At 42.2% G+C, this 21,960-nt stretch overlaps 1 protein-coding gene across 1 annotated transcript in view; it reads left to right on the top strand.

The window, feature by feature from the left end:
• Window positions 1-513: 513 nt before the first annotated feature.
• Window positions 514-21,960, top strand: part of ppm1lb (protein phosphatase, Mg2+/Mn2+ dependent, 1Lb) — a 39,997-nt gene continuing 18,550 nt past the window's right edge. Inside the window, exon 1 of the mRNA XM_052078677.1 lies at window positions 514-1,354. Within this exon, the coding sequence (XP_051934637.1) occupies window positions 956-1,354 (399 nt within the window). The 5' untranslated portion in view covers window positions 514-955. The remainder of the gene's footprint in view (window positions 1,355-21,960) is intronic.

Raw genomic sequence — 21,960 nt, 5'->3', positions numbered from 1 at the left:
TTTTCTGTGTAGCTTGTTTTTTGATCATTACATTTCAAGTACGATTACGGTTCGAAAGATCTTGTACTTATTATTTTAGTCATCATCTCATTCCCAAATTTCCCTTTTAGCCTCTCGATTTAAATGAATTTACCAATGACTTCAAAAAATATTTTAAATCAATATCACAGATCCTAATTGAATTATTTTTTTAATTATTTGACGAAACGCTCGATTCAGTCTTGTTGAGGTTGGTCCATGCCTTTACTACGCCTCTCATTTCCATAATTTTGCTTATGCTATTTTCTGAAAAAAATACAGTCTATGTTGAGCTCAAAATTTGTGTCTTGATTCACGAACGGAGCAATTATCACCTTGGATAATGTTAACAATTCACGTTTGTTCAGTGTATATTTGTCTTCATTTAATAGTTATTTTGCTTTTCTATGATTTACACGTGGCTCCCTGGTTATTAAAATTCGTGACAGTAGCTGCCGGTGAGCATCTTGAGATAACTTGGTGTACGTGAAGGCATCACGGCACGCGAATTCACTCTGCAGCAGTGTTCAGTCCCAGCCAGCCAGTGTGGCAGCTGGGAATGTGAGGACGCACTTCAAGCAGCTATTTTGAGGGACAGGGGGGACAGTAACTTGGTTGATCAAAAGAACAGATGCCTGCTTAGCTCGACCCCTGACCGGTACGCAGTCTTCGTCGAAACCGACGCGGTGGACTTGCCGGACCCCCGAGTGGTCAACGGACTGAGCGTCTAACACTGCGGGGTTGAACGCTGAAGTGGTTGGCTCGAACACATCGGTGGAATAAGTGTCATTTCTTCATCAACTGTCCATCTTCTGGATTAAATGAGCCTGTTTCTCCACGACGGGTCCTCGCCGCACACGCAAGCCATGGAGTGAAATTGGCCGGCGTAAACGCGCACAACCTGCTGCGATTCTCCCACGGTTGTAAACCATAATAAATGATAGAGGATACGATGACCCTGCTGTCCCTCTTAGGTCGTATCATGCGTTATTTTCTGCTCCGGCCGGAGACCCTGTTCCTACTGTGCATCAGCTTGGCCTTATGGAGTTACTTCTTCCACACGGACGAAGTGAAGACCATCGTGAAGTCGAGCCGCGACGCCGTCAAGATGGTCAAGGGGAAAGTCGCCGAGATGATGCAGAATGAGCGCTTCGGCGGCCTGGACGTCCTGGACGCCGAGTTCGCCAAGACGTGGGAGTTGAAGAGCCACAACGTCGCCGTGTACTCCATCCAAGGGCGGCGAGACCACATGGAGGACCGCTACGATGTGCTCGCCGACATCGTCAACAAGAGCCACCCGTCCATTTTTGGGATTTTTGACGGCCACGGCGGGGAGGTGAGTTTAGTGGTTTTGCATTAGAAAGCCAAAAAATCGCTCCAAATGACTCCCCTTCACACAACACCTGTTTTGTTTGGGATTTTACAATGATGAGCCAGGTGCCAGGGTGCTCTAGTCAATGCATGGCCACGGGGCTCTAAGCAACATAATATTTCTGCCAATTATATTGATCATTCATACTGCAACGATAGACCTGCAGCAGCTCTGGTAGTTTTTATTTTACATTATCCTGTTGTCATCTTGACACCTTACTGCCCACATGTGAGGCGTGTCGGGAAAGCTGACTGCTGTGAAGGGGGAAACTTTTGGTTTGTAGTTTGGATTTGAAAAATATCTGTCACATCTTACATTGTTTTTAATCTCAGAAAGTGGTACATTGAACTACAAGGGCAAATTGCAGAAAATTTACACTACATTTCAATAAAGCACTACGTGTGTTAATGACGGCGATGGAGAATACGTATTATAACAGTACAGTATCTATAACTTGAAAATTGCCATCTGGTTTGTTTTTGGTAAAAAAAACAAAACAAAACAAAAAAAAACAATAACATGCACCGGTAGTGTTCAAAGATCATTTCTATTGCAAGAATAACAAAGTCCCAAAAAAGTACACAAAAATCAGTCAGATCCATTAAAATGAGTTCAAATTATATAAAAATGAGCATGAAATAAAATGTCATACATAAGATAACACATTTTAACTGAACCATGACCTTCAACCAAGGTTGGTTTTGAACCATGATTATTTTGGGTCTGCGGCTAGCAAGTATAATTTCATTATTATAACCATCCGCCACCCTTTAGGGCAACCACTTTAAGAAGCATACTTTATTAAAGCACACAGTCATGAAACAGCAACTTGATGGAATTGCTTTAGAAATAATGAAACTCTGACGCAAAGGCTTGCTCTCATGAGCTGGTAAAGCACTGGACCAGTTTGATAGGCGTAGTGATGGACAAAGTATGTCTCCAAACCCGTTTTATCCTCCAAATCAGGACATACCGCTTGACAAGTCTGGTCTTTCAGGAGCTTGTAGTAAATTTGTGAGCGGCAGGAGAAACATTTTAAAACACTACACTACTTTACTACTACTACGTACAATTTTCTGCACTTAACACGCTGCAAAAGTTCATCCCATGCCTTTGCATCAGGTCTCTACTAAGGTAGACAGTGATTTCCTTCTTACAAACTCTTGTAATTACAGGTACTTTATTTTTCTGTTTCATTCATGTTAGGGGCCATTATGGCTGTTGCTCATCATGGCATGTGTGCGTATGCACACCTGTGCATTACTGCGAGTGTGTGTGCGTGCCCGTGCGGTAACTGGTCGATCGCGGGAGGTTGGTTGATTTTAAAGTAGATCTTCGGTCAAAAAAGGTTGGACACACCTGCTGTAGGTACTCAGCCATCCCCATTATTATTATTATTATTATTATTATTATTATTAAGGATGATGGTAACCCAAAGCATTGTTCTGTCACATAAGTGAAATGCAGTGGCTCATCAGTCATCTGCTCGACGCCCCTCCAGGTGATACTTGAGTTTTGCAACAAATCAAACAGATGCTAACTAACATGGCCGAGTGACAGCGAGTGCAATGTAAGATCGCGATGGTTGAAGAAAAATACAGAAAATTGAGTGATGACTGCACAGACTCGTTGAGTTCTTTCCACATGTCACGTGACGAGCACTGTTGTGCCCCAGCATGACCTCATCAATCAGCACAGATGGGATTTTGTACTTTTTTTTAAACTCAGTTTGACCCCGTTTTGGTTGCTGTTGAACGATAACATTCCTAAAATAGGAAGGCGAAAGCACAGACGATAGCTGCTATTTTGGGGATAATTCAATCTTAGAGTCGAATTTCTGGTTGCTGACAGCTTTTGACCAAAAGCGGTCATATACTGTTTTTTTTCTCCCTAGAGCAGGGGTGGGCAATTATTTTCCCGGGGGGCCAAATGAGAAGCAGAAAATATTGTGGAGGCCCGGGCCAAAAGTTAGAAATAGAAATATAAAATAAAGAAGATAGCACAATGTCTTTGTATGCCAATAATAATGTAACATTATCCTCCACCATCACACTCAGCACCGGTTCTCCTCAAGGATGTGTACTGAGCCCCCTGTTGTTCACGCTCCACACATTTGACTGCTCTCTGACTCTTATTAGTGGTCCAGTTTGCGGAAAGTTTTTAACATGATAACAATCAAACCAATCATCACCAACAATTTGCACCAATCTTTGGCGGACCGCATTAAAAAGACCAACGGGCCGGATCCGGCCCGCGAGTCGTAGTTTGGTCACCCCTGCCCTAGATCCTGTTGCAGTTCCTTTTTAAAGATTGTGAACTAATGGGTGGTTTGGAGTCGTGCACAAATAAATATTGGCCATAAACAGTGTGTTTATTCATGTAGACGAAACGTCGCTTTATTACTGCATGTCCACAAGCAAAAACTTTGTCGACTCTGAAGCTCTCTTTTTTCCTTTTTTCTTTTTAATAAACATGAAATGCGCGCCATATTGCGGCTTTTGAATACAACCTCTATGTTTTCCTCTTTCCAGCAGGCAGGGGACGAGAAGGGTGTCGCACAACTTTAACTGCTTTCATTTATTTCCACATTGATTTCATTTTCATTCAAATTACACATTGTGGTATCAAAACACTGGGAAGTGAACCAAGGGCTCTTTACTGCCCAAGACACATCAATAAGATAAGTGCAGGGCTCAAATCCTAGTGTGGAATTTTAAACTTCAAACATATTCTGTTCAGGGTTGCAGGTCGGTGTCTGAATTGTTTGGATTTCCGATAAGGAATATGGGAAATGAATAAACAACCGCTTTTTGATTAATTTTAGCTATTATTGAATATTATATTACGGAAGTAGTTGACTTTTGTAGTCATGGCAGTATTATTAATCCATGAGGACTGTGCCTTCGGTTACACTGCAACGTGGTATTCTGCTTACCATAAGCCGTTTTACGATTAAAAAGAAGGAAGTTATGAAGACAACATATTGTCATCCTCATATGCTGCCGGACTGCGGAGCGTGACTCCTCCCACAATAATTAGCTATTTACTGCACTGGGCTCTCTTTTTTTTGATGCACTCTGAATATCTGAATGACACCACTTGAACAACTTTTTTCCAAAGTTGAGCTTCTTAACACTGCAAAATAGTGATGGTAAAACTTAAATAAAGCTTTGATCACAAATGGAAATCCGAGACACAGTGAATCCACAATAAACAAACTTTGAAGGAGCGAGGGAATGCCGTGATCCTATATAGTATATCTAAATTTATCAGTGGCCATCCATGGTCACTTTGGACTCATTTCTGGCTCGGTGAGGGGAGTTATCCATTAAACCGACTCTGGGTTTTCGCTGACACAGAATGCCCTGCATGAAATCTCAACACGAGCCATTTGTCATGTTCAGGGTCTTCTCTTGCTGCCAAATTGTTGCCTTAGACACTGTGAGATCTGATGTACCGAGGACTCCTTTTGTAAACCTGTTTTCAAAGGAGGGGAGTGAAGTTTACTGCGTTTACCATCCTTTCGAAGTTTCCCTGTGCTGATATGTACATGTACATAGCGTACTCTCAAAATACGCTTCAAAATACAATTAATCAACAATTCGTTCATCATCAATATGATTTGGGTGACCGACCTGTTCTCAGCTCTACTGTGGCAAACTGAACCGTACCACTTGCTGGAAACTTGGCTTTAGTGGCCTGGACAAATTAGTCGCACTTGAAGTGCATCGAATTTTCCAAGCCAATTTCCATCGTCCTGCAATAGGTTGGACATGGCCGCACATCAACTCATTTCCATTTTTTGTTTGGAATAAAATTTTTGGAGCTGTAAATGTGCTTTTTTTTTCTTTCCAGTAAATCATATTTTATTCACTCCAATTTCAAGTGTGACTGAGCAAGCTCGTATGACTTGATTCACGACTTGCTTACGGTAAATTACGTAATGACTCGACTTGCTTGAAATCGATTGCGATTCAACTTGACTTGCTTGAATTTGTTTTTTCCTGAACAGTAACCTGAAACTCGCTTGAGACTTCAAGGTCATGACTGCGAATAGCAGAGACAGAACAAATTTAACCCCCCAAATTTGGAAGAAGCATTCATATACAACCAACGAGTGGTGTCTGACTGCCGAGGATTGTCCTTAACTTACCATAGCTTTTCATTCAGTCTCAAAGGCCATTTTATTTTCAACTTGATTATTAATTTCTAAAATTGTCAAATGTACGGGGGGCTTTAGGGAACAATTGACGCAATCATGCGGCCCGGTTCACCTTCTTTGCAACTTCACCGTGGCCATTTTAACAAGTCAAAGAAGGTGGTGTTGAATATTAATACAGGTATCTGCATGCTTTTTATGTGCAGCTTTGTTTAGCACCCGAGGCTTGGAGCGCATTGGGGTTATGTAGTTAAAATACCAAAAGCTGTTTGCATTCAACCTGCAGTGGCCCTCACTTGGGTTGGATGAAAGGAAGCCGGTATGTGGCCAAATGCACTGTTGGTATTGCAGGATTAGCCAGAGCAAACAAAGGGTGCTGTCTCTGGACACCAAAGATGGCGGTGTGTGTCTATATCTGTGCATGCATGCGTGTTTGTTGCAAGCACAATGTTCAAAAGGTAATTCTTCTCTTGAAAGGCCATTAAGGACTTTTGAGAAAGACAGTCCAGCTCACCGGTGACGCATAAAATCTATGAATGACCGACAAAGTAATTTTGTAGACAGATAAAGATTGAAAAACATTGGTTGCTTTTCGCGGACTGGAAACCATTCAGCAATGTTCACGCTGAAAATACATCACGAATAGGTTATGACTTTGTCATGTTTTTATTCACATTTGAAGATTTGTTCGCTCAAACTAAATTAAAAAGATGATGATCAAACATTTTTACTCAGTACAACAATGCAGAACAATATAAATATCAAAGTGAATGACTGAAAATCGACTGCTCGGGAATAATGAATACGCCTTACAATGAACCATCCATCCACGTTCAAGAAAAACTGCTTGCGACCGTTAAAACTGTTCGCGAATGTCTGACGAAGTTCTTTGCAACCTTTTACGAAACCTTGGCGAAAAAACATTTGCTATATGCACAAACATTCGTAAACATTCTCCGCTCAGTGAGATACGTGCCTTAAATTAATATATTTTTGTCTTCCGCCCTTTTAGCTAAGTCAGAATTCTCTCAAGGACGTAATCAAACTAACATTGTCTCATCACATTCTATAAATTATGACTTGATGGTAATCGGATATGGCTTGCGAGAGTCTTTGGGTGACTAAATCATGAGCAGAGTTTGGAGAAACAAGCATCAGTGAACATTGTCTTCAAGTTGGATTTTATTCCTGGCAACTCCAGGCGTAGGACGGAAAACAAGGGTTGGTCTAATGAGGCCAGGCACATTGTCTTGTCTCCGCTGTCATCCTCCTGTACTGACTTCACGTCCCTCGTGGCAGAAGTTGACACTCGACATCTCTTCCGTGAGGTTAAACGAAGTGGAAAGTGGAGCGCGCACAGGAGGTCATGCACCATTGGAAATTACTAGCACAGATGACACCAGAGGGTGGGAAGACTCTGGGGACGGGAGGGCTGGGGTGGAACACTCTCGTGGCCGCCTTCCATTAATTTGTCCATAGTATGGAACAGAAAAACGGCAAATAAAAGGCTGAATGGCTTGATGCCCGTCGAACAATTTAGCTTTGCCGTAAACATTCTTTATACTGTATCCTGCTGTCCACTGTATTCTCCATAAAAAGCAACCTATCAGCTTTCAGCAATCGAGCATCTCCGAGAAAATTATAATATGTACTCCACGATAAGCAGAGTTATTAGCTATGCAAGACTTGAATTTGTGCTGCATGTAGTGCCATGGTTTTGATTTTTTGCTAGCAAAGCTCCCTTGGGTCTTTGGATATGATCACGGGTAATCTCCCATTGGACTGGTTTGGTTTTTCATCAAGATGGGCATTTGATTACAATTGCTATAGAGTAATTGTTAAGGAAAAATAGATGTGCAAGAAGTTCTAAAATGGGATTTATGTTGCATGGAATACCATGATTTTGATGTGTTTAATTTTTTTTCTTGCAAAGCTCCCTGCTGTTAAACTTGTATTTAGATCTGCTCACGGGTAATCTCCCTTTTGGCCCAGTTGGAATTGTTGTTGTTGTTGTTGTTGTTGTTGTTTTTTAAAATCAGAGTAGGCGTTTGATTAAAATGTCCTTGATCAACATTCAGGAGAAGTTGTATGGAAGCCTTGCATGCATTAGGGGTTAAACCGATTAGTGCACTTAACTACACAGCATCGATGTGCTTTTGGTCAACTATTTCACAGAATTATGTCCAATAATGCATGGGCAGTAACTGTGTGAAGAACACAAGCAACCGACATCACAACACCTGCCAAAGCACAACATACGGCTGTTCGAGCATGTGGAAATATTTTTCCAAATCTGAGATCGGTAGCATGGTCACGTGCAAAATATGCAAGTCTTGCCACAAACATAATAAAAGCACAATTTAAATAGAAACAGTGGAGCAGAGAAATGCTTAATTATTTTGAGCTCGGCTACGATGCCCATCTTTCGACACGCTATGGAGCACAAGATGAGACCGGCTGGCTCATTGAAGAAAAGATGTGGCATGCTCCCACTTAGCAGAGCTAAATTGAGCGTGACGGTGAGGGTATTTTTTTTTAAATGTGTTTAGGTATCTGTTTTTATGTGGATCTGTCAGATCTTTTATGTGGAGAAAAAAGGACAACACATTTTGAGAACCGTTGTTTTGTGCTAAAAAATATCACTTATATCATCGATTCATTGTGTTTGTTTGCTGGGTGAAATTTTGGGGCATTCAAATTTTCTTCTCCCTCTCCTGGTCTGAAAGTGTCAGCTATACGAAAAAATAAAAATAAAGCATTGTCGGGCATTATTATTTGAGATGTCTCAAAAGATATGGCATGTCCACTATGACCTTAATTAATTTTTGTAGGTCAGCGATAAAAAGCATCTTGACTGGTCTATACTGGTTTGGTTTGGGAACATAACAGCACAGGAAGCACCTAACTAGGGTAGTGGGATCAGCTGGGGAAAAAAAATAGTGGTTTACACTCCCTAAGATAACACTCGTTAAAGGAGGAAACGTCTTAATATTTTACAGGGTTGCAGGCATCTGCCACATAATTTCCTTTGGTGCTTACCATCGGCCAGGCGCTTACACGGTTTTCAGGCTCGGCCCTCTTATTTTAGAGACAGTGTTTATCTTCGGGCGGTTAGGATGTTAAATGGCGGGCCTAACTTTTATACTTGATAGACCGTGGATGTATCTATATTATACATGTTGTTGTATAGTATGTGTTTACGTTTGAGGCTAATTTGTACTGTGCTAGGGCCAAAACTGAACTGAGCTGCACTTTGACTCAATGTTCATCACATTATAGTCGACGAAAAAAAAAAAAGTCATGCATGCACCTCAACTGCGCACGGTGGACATTTTGTCATCTTTCGACTGCAAGCTGGTTGAGACTGAACGGCGTCTGTGTTTGCTGCCAACTGCCAAGTAGTCGTGAACAGTACACAGTTTTTTCCCAAAAGACCCCGGGACGCAATCAGTCAACAATCAAGTCCTCACAATTCATCCATTATTATGCCACTTATTTGTGTTCAAGGTTGGCTCTGGGGAATGGAACCATTCTGCCAAGACCTCTTCAATCCCCGCTGTTTGCACACTCTCTGCCACTTGCCGGAGTCGCTTGGTTGATCGTCAAACATTCCGCGTTGAGTTGCCAAGCATGCCAAGGATTTGGTTATTGTGTGTTAAAAAAAGACAATACATTCTGACTAATAATGCTCATTCTGCTGTGAATATGGTTCAAGAGATCTACATATTTATTGCATTGAGTCATTCCTGATTAACAGACTCATAATTAATCAGGCTTGTAAACAACTGGACTTCTTAGCCCAATTGGTTTTAAAGGAGGATATCGACAGGAGGCCTGTCACTTTCTAAGTAAATGATTGCTTTCACGTTCAGTCCACAGGAGCCTAATTCTATGTGTGAGCGACCGCTTCCACAATTAGCTGCTTGTTTTGCGAGCGCCTTTGGGGAAACAGATGAGTCAGTTGTGCGTTCGCTGTCTTGGCAGAGGTGGGCGTCGGGAGAAGAATGTTGACTGAGAAGAGCTAGCTAGTGGCAGTTGTTCAATATTAGTCACATTGGTGCGATTGTGTAGCGAGAAAGTGTGAGAGAGAAGGACGTTTGTCAAGTTCACCGTAATGTGGCTCTTCCTGTTCTCTTAGCGGATGGCGGCATGTGTAGAGCAGGTGCATCTTGTGTAATAGCCGTTTGTGTGATTGTCTAGCACGCACAAACCCATATCCGCAGGGTGGTTGACTGGTTAGCATGTCGCAGTGCTCAGGTACCCCAGCTTTCCTGTGTGGAGTTTGCAGATTTGCCCAATGCCTGCGTGGGTTTTCTCTGGGTACTCCAGTTTCCGCCTACATTCCAAAAACATGCTTGGCAGGTTAAAAACTCATTCAGTACCAGTCAATTCTAGACCAAGTCTGAAAAGAAGTTTAAAAACGTCTTTGCGAGTGAAGGATATAGCTGTCTGACTTTGTGGGAGACCTGACGCGGACGTATGGGACGTACTTTTGCAGCGGGTTAAATGCATAAACATCGTATCGTAGCGCACCATTTTGAACTGCCTCTCCTGGCGCTCCTCCCTCGCGATCGACTTGGGACCAGTGCGTGGGCTACCGGTCATTCGTGATGGACTTGACACCCGTGCTCTAAATTGTAAAGTGTAATTGGGAGCGTGGATGGTTGTTTGTCTGTGTGTGCCCTGTGATTAGCTGGCAACTGGTTCAGGGTCTCCCCCACCTACAGCCCGAAGACAGCTGGGATAAGCTCCAGCACACCCATGACCCTCGTGAGGATAAAGTGATTCGGGTAATGGATGGATGGATTGATGGATTTCAGTTACACATCTTCTGGATTAATGCATTCTTCGATGCACGATTCAAACACTTAATTCTGGTCTGGCGCTCACATGTGCCTCACATGGCTCACACGCATGGACCAATCGGAATGGAAGGAATGCGCCCAATACACGTTTGATATTTGCACATGGTTTCTATTCACTGTGTAACTGTTGAGTGTGAGGAGCAAAGCCTTTAAATATAACCAGTGGCGAGCAGACTCGGAGCCACGCTGACTGCGATGTACACTGCTCATGGGATAGCGGGGGGAAATTACTTTATATTAATTAGCATTTGTAGATGTGAAAATTATACACTTACCTAGTAAGACACATTTTCATCATGTCTTCAATTTTCAGTCTGTGAGTATTCATCAATCCATTTTCACCCCTGAAATGGTTGCCAGCCAATCACAGGGCACACATCCAAACCAATGGACTAAGAATCGCACCAAGGGACAATTTAGAGCCTTCAATAACCTACCATGGATATGTTTGCAATGTGGGAGAAATCCAAAGTACTGGGAGAAAACCCACGCAGGCCCAGGGAGTACTTGCAAAGTCCACACAGGAAGGCCGGAGCTGGAATCAAACCCTGCACCTCTGTACCGTGAGGCGCACGTGCTAAGCAGCTGATCTCCGTGCTGCCCAGAATGAGAGTGCACTTGGAAAAAATAGAATTCATTTTTAGGCCTATAACATATCTTAACCAGGAGTGCTATATAATTATGCAGGGCGCTCTACGTGTATTTCTAATTCTTATTTGATGTCATTCAATAACACGTGTACGCTAATTGAAGTTGCGACGCAGTCAACTCATTATTTTGAAGAGCGCGAATGCAACAACCATGCTGCGGTCCACCATTGTTAATTTAATTATGGAGTAATCTTGCATGTTCTACATTTTCACAAATAGCTTTTGCTGATAGCTTTCATGGAATTCTCTTTTACAAGATTATTAGTACCTGTGGTGTAAAAAGTAATTGCATCTAAACCTGAAGTGCAATATGATGTTTCACCTTGACTTAGTACAGCTTCAGAAACCTTAAGGAAAAGCATTTAAGTTGATGAGAGAATATGCCTCGGGCTAGATTTGACAGGGAACAGCCATATTTTAGGGTTGTTCCACCCAGAGTGCCTATCTGGAATGAAGGAGCATAAATGACAGTCTTAAGTGGATGAGGGACTGCGCAGCCAGAAAAACGTACGGTTGACTGCCTTTTCCCTCTCAGGCACATGGGTGAATAGGGGCTTTAGTGTGTTGCATCAATAAATAAACACAACAATATTCTTACAAAGCAGACTGTCATAATTTCCACCAATGCCAGGAGACAAAAATATTTCCATCCCATAAAAAATGACGTCATCGGGGCGTTCCACTGAAGCAATCTGCGGTTTACATTGAAAAAACAAACAAACAGTTGTGAGCCTTTCAGCAGTAAATACATGAAGTTGAATGAAATGAAGGCAGATTGAGACTTATTAGTCACCAGTCTGATGATGTACATGCTCATTATTGAAATACATAAACAGAATCTTCCAATAGGAATGTTTAGTCCAATCTGGGAAAATCCTGACCTTTTATTTTGTTTTAAGTTCAGAAGCATGTCCACGGCGGCTCGAGACCATGACAAGCAAAGTGAGAGTCAGTTGGAGAGAGACAGACCAGCGTGTTTTGTCAGTTTTATTGTCTGAGGCCTGCACAAGGGTTGTAGGCCTCATATACTGTAGAAAAAAAAATGGGACACCGACACTTTCTAACCCTGGTGACATCATTACTCCTTTCAACTCTTCTTGTGACCAGACACAATTATTCAATGATAGCCAAATATTTGAGATATCTGAATTTTTGTGTGCAGAACACAGCGTTTTGCTCAAAAGAGGCTCATATTTTGCTTTTTTTTTCTTTAGATCTGTTAAGTAGCTTAGGCATTCAATTTTATGTTTTTAAACTTAGGTATACTGTAGAGCAGCTCAGTCTTCATCCTTCTATCCATTTTCTAGACTAAAAAAATAATAATTGACGCTTACACTCACACCTGCGGACTTCAGAATAGCCGCCCGCACTGGCACAGGGAGTATGTGCAAACTGCACATGAACCCGGATTCAAATTTGAACCCCTCAATTGTGATGCAGTCGTGCCGCCTTACTTTTTAGTTTTGATCAATTTACCAATGTTCTGTATTTTGTCCTCTAAGTTCCACAACTACTCAAATTGTACTTTATACCACTCCTACAGTATATATGTAATTGTCTATTTTAGTAACTGATGTCTTGCAGTGCATGGTAGGCAGATAAGCGGAGTTGCAAATTGATTAGTGTGGTGCAGAGGAAGCTTGTGCACTAATCCTAGCAGCTTCGGGCTCCAAGGAGCCCCACTCCCTTCCTGAGCTAGTCCTTAACACGAGGCTAAAAGGAGTTGAAGTGACAGCGGGACATATTAGATTTACGCTAATCCCACTTGGGAGGTTGGGACAACACATTAACTGCATGGCTCCAGTTTATTTTTTCACTTTCCTGCTCATCTTGTTCATGTACTGACTTTCCCAAACCATTTTTCTTTTCCTTCCCTGTTCGACTTGACACTATTTTTAGTGGTGTGTGTGTGTGCGTGTGTGTGTGTTTGTGTGTGTGTGTGTGTGTGTGTGTGCGTGCGTGAGTGTGGGTGAGAGAAATTACCCATGTAGATCCTATATGTGTTTGCAAACCAGAGAGGTACGTTGCCCTTTCCTGAGTTTATTTAATGAGCTTATCCGGTACCGAGACTGAGAGCTCTGCTTTTAGCTGCTGGGCAGAAAAAAATGGCGAGAGAAGAAGAAAAAGGAGGAGGAGTAGACTTTATTGATCCCAGAAGGGAGAAATGCACTGCTTAAAGCAGCAAACGCAAACATACAACTATAGGAAAAATCGAAATGATCAAAATCTAAATCATTCATCAGCAATCGTCAATTATCAAAACGAGATGACAAGAACAAAAAGTTATTCATCAACAGCATCATGTTTAAAAAAAAAAAGAAGAAACATTGCTTAAGATGTATGGCACATTGTGTTCTTAATGCATAAACATAAAAGACATAAAAGACTGAAAGCTTTGTGTGTGTGTGTGTGCGCGTGCGTGCTATGAAATTATTTCAGAGCAGTTGAAGACTCTTATTGCAGGCATGAATTAGTTGTTGTAGCCCATTGCCCTGCATCTCGGGTATAAAATGCTGTCATTTTATTTGCTGTTCAGGGACTCAACAGAATAGTTGGGGGGCAAGGGAGGTTGTTGCCCATGATGGCTGTCAGTTTGGCAAACATCCTTCCGTATGCCGCCTCATCAATGGAGTCCAGCAGGCAGCCGAGGACGGAGCTAGTTTTTTTTTTTTCACGACTCAATTCTTCTTCTTCTTTCTTCCTCTTTCTGTCTGCGATGCCTCCTCCCTAACACGTGATGACATAATGCAGAGGCCACCACGGAGTCTTAAAAGGTCCTTCAGCAAGGTGGTGCTTATGCTGAAGGATATCACATCTCCTCAGTAAGAGGCGGCGACTCTGGTTCTGGACATTACAGACATGTTGTCTCTCCAGTCCAGTTTATTGTTTCGGTGAACACGTAGTTATTTAAATAAATCCACGAGAATAATGTCTGAGCCCTGGATGTTCACCAGCGTGTGCGATGAAGGTTTCCTGTGTAGATCTCTCACAATCGCTTGGGTATTTAATGTGAAGAGATGTCAAGAACTGGATTCTTGTGACTTGGAGGTTGGAACGGGGAGCAAAGTGCAATCTATTGAAAAACTCATTTGCCCATTCCTGGTCTTCAATTGTGGCTCTTCCATCCCCATTTTCGTTACGTTTGGAGATGTGCGTAATGCCTCTCCCCACATCTGGCGTTGTTCTGCTCAAGACATTTCCCCAGTTGCTGCTTGGAGTCTTTGTGCACTTCTTATACATCCGCTCCCGTTGTACTCTTCGTAGCTCCCGTTTATACCCTGACTTGGTGGCTGAGCTGAGAGGAGAGCGAGAGATAATAGTGAGGATAAGAAGTGGCTTCCAAATTGATTGGTGGGTAAGAGCAATGATAGAGTTGCACAAGTTGCTACTTGCACGGATAGATTGACAGAATAGGAGAGGATGATGCTTGAAATGGGGTTGGTGTAATCATTATCCTATCAGTAGCCTTCTTAGATTTTGGAAAGCGCCACCCCTCACCCTTGGACTATGCTAAATTCTTGGAATGTTGAGCTGAAAAGTACTCTGAATTATGAGCGGGTTGAATGTTTTGGAGTTTTACATAACAGTTGCTCTGAGGTTTTGTTTTTAGACTTGCATGATGAGTCAGATATAATGATCAGGCAGGTTGTTGATGTCCGACGGGCCGTAGCTTCACCCATCCTCCTTTTAAGTAGAATGTTGCTATTCTCACCGCACTGCAAAAGTATGCCCATTTTCTAAAGTGCAGCGCGTCATCTTTGGTAACAGCTCCATATTTTTTTTGTTTGTATGTAGATAGACGATACAAAAATAAATCTCTTATTTAGTAGCACTGCCCACACAACGGAAACGTAACATAGAATTGTAAAGGAAGCCAGTTGTATGGAAATGACAGTGGCCTTTGGAAGGATGGAAACAGGAAGGATGGAAAAGAGTCCAGGAAGCTGTCGAGTCAGAATAAGCAAGGCGACACTTGGCAGCATGGTGTGGCAGTGTGCCTTGTTGTGGCGAGAGGCTTTCACAAGTTTGTACGGAACAGATATTTTATTTCCCCCAAAAATGGTTGTGTAGCAACTAATTATAGTGTGTAGGTACCAGGAAAAATACAACACAAGCTTTTTCCAGTTTCTCTTTTGCAGACAATCCTCATGTAAGACTTTTAGCTGGCAGTTAACACACACATGACACAATAAAAAACATCTTTATTTATGTCGTGCTTTCACAACAGCTGCTTCTGTAACCAAGCACTTTCCAGAACATTTACGATAAAATAACACGAATGCAACGGAACATATAGCATAAAACGTCCATCATACAATGAAGTCGATCAGTCAAGTACTGTATATTGTCAAGAAGAACATTTTAATCTCTAGGAGACAAGAGACAGAACAAGCACAAAGTTATACTTAATACAAGATCTTTCTTATCCTGGCACAAAAACAAAAGGAGGTTATTACATCGGACACATTTTACATCGCCTCCTGACTTCCAGGAAAAAAATGTTGTCCAATCACATTTATTTTCAAATTCCCCAATCTATGTGAAGTAATTGGACTACTCCAAAAGAAATGTTTGAAATCCCACTACATTTTTAAAACTCAAGGCTCAAATACACTTAAAACAACTCAAACAACACTTTAAGGTGTTCATAAGAGTCTTATAATTTGTATTTGTATTTGGAACCGTGAGTCGCCGCTTGGAATTGAAATGGATTTCCATGGGACAGGAGAAGTGAACCAATCTCTTTTTTCATCAATGGATGCTACAGCTTCTTGTTGACTTTGAAACTTAGCTTGTAGCCGACGTGTGCACATTTTGAGCATGACGTCTCTGATCCACTGGTTAAAGGACACTTTGATTCTCTCCTCTTTCATCTCAAACCGCTTCAAACAACAAAGCGTGTGACGGAAAAGTGGTTAGGACTGCACGACTGTCCGTGTTTTATGTTATGTGTTGTGTTTATTATTTTACTTTATGTTAACTGTTTTGTAAAGCGCTTTGTTACAGCTGCCACTGTTGTGAAAGCGCTAAATAAATCAGCATGTATTGTATTGTATTGTATAATTAAAATGTCAAGAGCACTTCAAGACAAAATGTGTTTGATGAAAAGTATTACTTTTCCTCTTCCCATAAAAAGTGCTTGCACTGAGGGAAGCCATTTTCTTACTTTTTCTAACCCCTACAAATTTGGTATTATTGGAAAGCACTGAATGTCCTCTTAAGAGTAACAAAAGGAGTTTATGCGACTGGATGCACTAGGTGGGAGATATTTAGGTTAACAAATGTCCTCTACCGAGGACAAATTTGAACTACTGGTAGTCACTAGGATAGTACAAAAGGCAAATAATTTTGCTAGCAATATCAACAGAAATACTTGCATTCGTTTTATGTGACATGTATTAGCAAACACTTGCGAGGCAGATTTTGTGAAACTCATGACCAAATAAATCTGTAAATCCGATGTTTTTGTTGAATTTTGCAGATGAATGCAATTACCCACAAATAAATAGGGATTGGATCAAATCGAAGAATGAGATGCTATCCACTGACAAGAACAAAATGGGTTCAAACCATCATGTCCTCCACCCCCTGCGATGGATGAAAATTGATTGATTCATCTGTTTTCTCATTGTGTTTGCGAAATTCTCATTCCGTAAACACAATATTGCTCAGAATACTGTGTTTAGATTACAGAGGCATGTATGCCTCGCAGGCAAAGGTCATTGAGTGACAATAAAACAAAACAAGTCTGTGTATTTGCCTTCCTTCTAATCTTGCCTTTTTTCCGCCTCCACACCCACGCATGACATTGTTGTGTCATAAAACACGGTGACAACGGAGATTGGTAACTGTTAATATAAGTGCACGTTTCCTTTTTCCCATAGTGCTGGTATTTTCTACTCCGTCACTGTTCATCCTCTTGAAGACTCGGTTTATTTATCTAAATGGAGGCGGTAAAGGGGCTTTGATATAGTCACTTGCGATATGTGCAGTATTTTAAGCATAGCTGATGGTTGAGTGATGTGCCAACACAGCATGAGTGCGCTTCATGCTCGCAGTGCGGTGGGGACAAATGCAAATTGATATTTCACATCAAGGAGCGTTACGCGTGTGAGCCAGGAGCACAAGTGTGCGTATGTGGGAGCGAGAGCTGCAGCGTTGAGGCAATGGGCCAGATTTATCACGCTGAAGATGTTGGAGAGCGCGTGCGATGACGAATGCTACACGATAGAGCCTTGATTTGTCTCATCAGCCGCACCTTGACAGCTTCCTGCCCACGCAACATACCGGCTGGTACTTACACTCTTATGTTGACAGCATATGGCTACTTATAATGAGGCCTATTGCCCCTTTACTGTTTTTTTTTCTTCAAATATTCTTTTTTGGAAGGCACAAGAATTTGGTCTATATTATCGAGTGGTAGGCGGCCCGGTAGTCCAGTGGTTAGCACGCCGACTTCACAGTGAAGAGGTACTGGGTTCAATTCCAGCTCTGGCCTCCCTGTGTGGAGTTTGCATGTTCTCCCCGGGCCTGCGTGGGTTTTCTCCGGGTATTCCGGTTTCCTCCCACATTCCAAAAACATGCATGGTAGGCTGATTGGTCACTCTAAATTGTCCCTAGGTGTGGGTGTGGGCGTGCATGGTTGTTCGTCTCTGTGCCCTGCGATTGGCAGGCAAGCAATTCGGGGTGTCCCCCGCCTACTGCCCGAAGCCATCTGGGATAGGCTCCAGCTCCCCCCGTGACCCTCGTGAGGATAATGCGGTTCGGAAGTTGAATGAATGAATGAATTATAGAGTGGTGTAGTGGTGAGTACATCACAGTGGAGACGTCCTGGGTTCGTATCATGGCTCCTTGTGTTTGCTTTCTCCAGGTGCTCTGTCGTCGTCCCACATTGCAAATCAGGTTCATTCAAGGCTCCAAATTGCCTATAGGTGTGAATGTAAATGGAGGTCCGTCCAGAATGGACATACCGTCCTATGTCTGCAGTTAACCCGCATTGGGAAGCGTCACTTCCTCATGTAAGGAAGGTGAGAGGAGTCGAGTGGCACATTCAAATGCGCTCAGTTTGGTCGAGAAAAGATTTTCGGTCGTAATCCGAGGCATAAAAAAAACAAAACAGATTTGGTCAAGAACAGAGACATTTGAAAACCGAGGTTTGACTGTAGACTTTAGAGCAGTGCTTCTTAACCTTGTTAGAGGTACAGAACCCAATCGGTTCATATGCACATTCACCGAACCCTTCATTAGTGAAAAATTAAAAAAATATTTGTTACAAATTCAAGACATTAACCCCCCCCCCCCACACATTTATTAAAAAACTGAAAAAATTAAAAAAAATTACATGGCCTAAGTATACAATCATACCTCAGTTTTCTACCATAATCCATTCCAGAAGGCTGTTCAAAAACCGAAACCACGCTCTTTAAAAAAAAATTTGAATCTTTATTGAATACGTCAATTTCACAATGGAACGCTACACGAGGAGAAAGGCGAGAGGAGTCAAGAGATGCATTCAAGCGTGCTCAGTTTGTTCGAGAACCGAAATTGTGTCGTCATCCGAGGCATAAAAAACTCGAAAATTTTGGTCGAAAACCGATTTGGTCGAGAACAGAGACATTCAAAACCGAGGTTTGACTGTAGTTTTTAAAAATTGTATGACGTACTATCACGACATTCACACGGTGACTACTGAGCGAACTAAATTTCCCGCAGCACTGATTGGATAAGCAATGTCAAGTGATCATCTGCAGGCAGTGATGGCCAAGCGGGCATGTCATAACTAAGTGACATGTTGAGGCAGGTGTGTCTTAACCTCCATGGCAGAGGCTCCGTTGAACCCCTGAGACAGATTTACCGAACCCCTGGGGTTCGGTCGAACTCAGATTAAGAACCACTGCCCTAACGTTTAAACTGTGTTTATATTGTACAGGCATGTGTATCAGTCCTTGTGTGTTCAGTTGTCATCTTATTGGAATTTCACACTATCACAACTGTGGCTGCATGCTCTTGTAAGTCCTCCATTTTAAAGTGCATCTGTCCTCTTTTTGTTGAAGGTTTGTGTGAGTTTTGATGTTTGATTATGTGAGCAAAATAGATTTAGGAGTGCCAGGCTAAGATTTGTGCATGAGAACACGTGGGGGTGTTTGCAAGGCCAAACAAACATTTCCAAGTGAGTAAAGCAGGGTTTTATTTTTTGGTTTGTTTTTCAAAGCCAAATTACTTCTCATTCCTGAGACAGGCAAAATGTTCCAACGCAGGTTTTTCTTGGCTGGTGTAAAAGGCCGCTGAAACGTGACCCAGGTCAAGTGGATTGGTAGGATTTACTCTGACACGCACTGTCATGTCTATATTTTCTGTCTGGGACCATGTTTGCTCAAGAACAGCGGACAAAATTCAACATGCACGATCCGCAAACATTGTAGAATAACAACACGCATACTTTCCACAACACCTGCTTGGCACTGACTTGCCACATACAAAGCTGTGTTGTCTGCCAATCATTGATGTTGTATACCCGAACAACACACCCATTTTGCCCAAAGTCAGTTGGCAGGATAGGCTTTAGTTGGGGTAGGCTCCAGTTGGGTTAGGCTCCCTTGACTCTCGGGACAACTAGTATTGAGAATGCATCTAAGGATTGTTGACTGCGGCCAATTGGAAGGCAGATGCAATTTTCTAAAACTATATGAAGGGGGTTTCCTGGCTCAAACTGAGGCAGAGATGGTACCATTCTGATCATTCGAGTCCCGTGGCTGAAATGACTCGTGATGGCCACGCTTCTCGTAGAATGAGAAGCAATCTTTGTCGGCAGACTCACAGAGGGGTGGAGGGCGGGCTCCAATTGCACACTTCATAGCTGCCAGCTTTACATCATCCCTCCATTGAAGATCATGCACTTCCTTCTCAACTTACTTTGCACGCTTTGATCTCCTGCATTGACTCCAGCAAGTTAATTATGCTACTGCCATGGTGACCATGAACCTCTTTTGCACTGAATTTAAAGAAATGAGAGCCTTTGTTTACCCCCACAAATGCGCTAACGCCCATTTCTACCTGAGTGCGTCCATGAAAATAGCAAAAGAAAGAAAACTTCATCCATGCGTACAGTTCGACCACACTGCTCTAGACATGCGCCGGGCACGTAAATAGGGTCCCCACATTGTAAACCCAGCCTATGTCTCCATTTCTCATTCACCAGTCTTCCACTGCACTTTATGATTTCTCTGTGTCTCATTGCTTTAATGGTTGATTTCAAAACATCAGACAGTACCATGGCTTTCTTCTCCCTCATAACGATGCACTAGAGTGATGCTAATGAGTGGTCCACACATTCCCAGTTGGTGTGTCCTCTTCTGTTCTCTCTTCTCTTCAGACTTTATCTGTCAAAGCACCGTCAGGGGGGAAAAAAGATTCTTATGCTCCTTGTACAAAACTCCCTGAGGGTGAATCTAAAGGAATGCTTGTGTGACTTTTCTCACCAGCTTTTAGATGTGCTGGATGAAAATATTTAAGAGGCACGAATGTTTCTCTTGGGTTGGCAATCTGGGGCAAATGTCACGACAGGATAGAGGATGCCGTGGAGGAAGCAGTGTCGGTGGCTGGATTGAGAGCATTCGTGTGTGGGTGTTGTGTCTTTGTTGGTGCGCATTGGTATATGTGCGGGTGGCATATCGGACGTCTGTTCGGAAGAAGTTATGACACTATGATGGTCATAAGCCTTGCATACTCACCCCCAATCCTATTTTGGGACTTTCACGCCCAATATGATTGTTATCTGCAGGGAAAATAAAAAGTCAATTAGCCAGTAAAAATCTGTGTGTGATTCATGCAGTTGTGTCACTATAATTGCCCACATAACATAATAATTGGGGGACTTACTGGCATATTTGAGACTAATTAATGAGCAAACCGTCTTAGGGTTAACAATTCATTCTACAGAAAGCACAAACACTGAGCTCATTTTTTAAAACTAGAATGGCTCTGGGTAAAACACAGACTGCAATACAGATTCATTAATTCACAGAGGAAATATACAGTATCTGAAATCTATCCCACCGAGACGTCCAGGGCCTTTTACTTGCTGCTACAACGAGGCGCACAGCATGAAGCCCGTGTCTACTAGCTGTTTGTTAATGTAGGACTTTTAAAAAAAAGGGTTCTCTTTTGGTCTTCTGGCTTTGTCTATGTGAGGTGCACACACTCTCAGCCAACAACAAGGCTCTCTAAAATGACCATTCCAGTGGACTATCTCATGGGAAGATGTGCAGTTTCTGGGTTACGCATAGCTAGCTAACAAGCTAATTTCAGGTCGCAATTGTGCCAGATAAACATAAGCCAAGGCATTCATGTTCTTAAAGTTTGATATACTTCTAGTGCTACATCATTTTCAGTCTTTGCTAATGTTTTAGGTAATTCCCATCAAACAAGTATAATATACTGAGAAAAAAAATCTCACAATTAACTTAATAGAGCCTTAGTGTCTGTAACCATGGTCACACCTAAAAGTTGTAAACACACTCAATGAAAACGCCCATGGTCTGATCACTTTGTTACTCGTAGTGTATGTGCTTCATCTTTGTCTTCTCTTCGCTCATGAATTGAATTTTATTGGTGTACGCTGGGACTTGTGTGACATTCTTGAAAAAGCCAGAGAAGCGGCAAAACACATGCACACACACACACACACACACACACACACACACACACACTCACGCGCGCGCACACACGCACACGCACAAACTTTATACCACCATGTGATCATGAGACACAACCCGGCGCTGCAATTTCCAAATCCCGCCAAGTATTTTAGCTTCAGTATTCATGATGACTAATTGTTTTTCTTTGTCTGACTGCTCTACTACTGTTCTTATAGTCTCAGACTCTAAAGGCATGCAA

The sequence above is a fragment of the Hippocampus zosterae genome, chromosome 10 (genome assembly GCF_025434085.1).
Source record: "Hippocampus zosterae strain Florida chromosome 10, ASM2543408v3, whole genome shotgun sequence".
NCBI lineage: Eukaryota > Metazoa > Chordata > Actinopteri > Syngnathiformes > Syngnathidae > Hippocampus > Hippocampus zosterae.
This window is presented reverse-complemented; position numbering and strand designations above follow the sequence as displayed.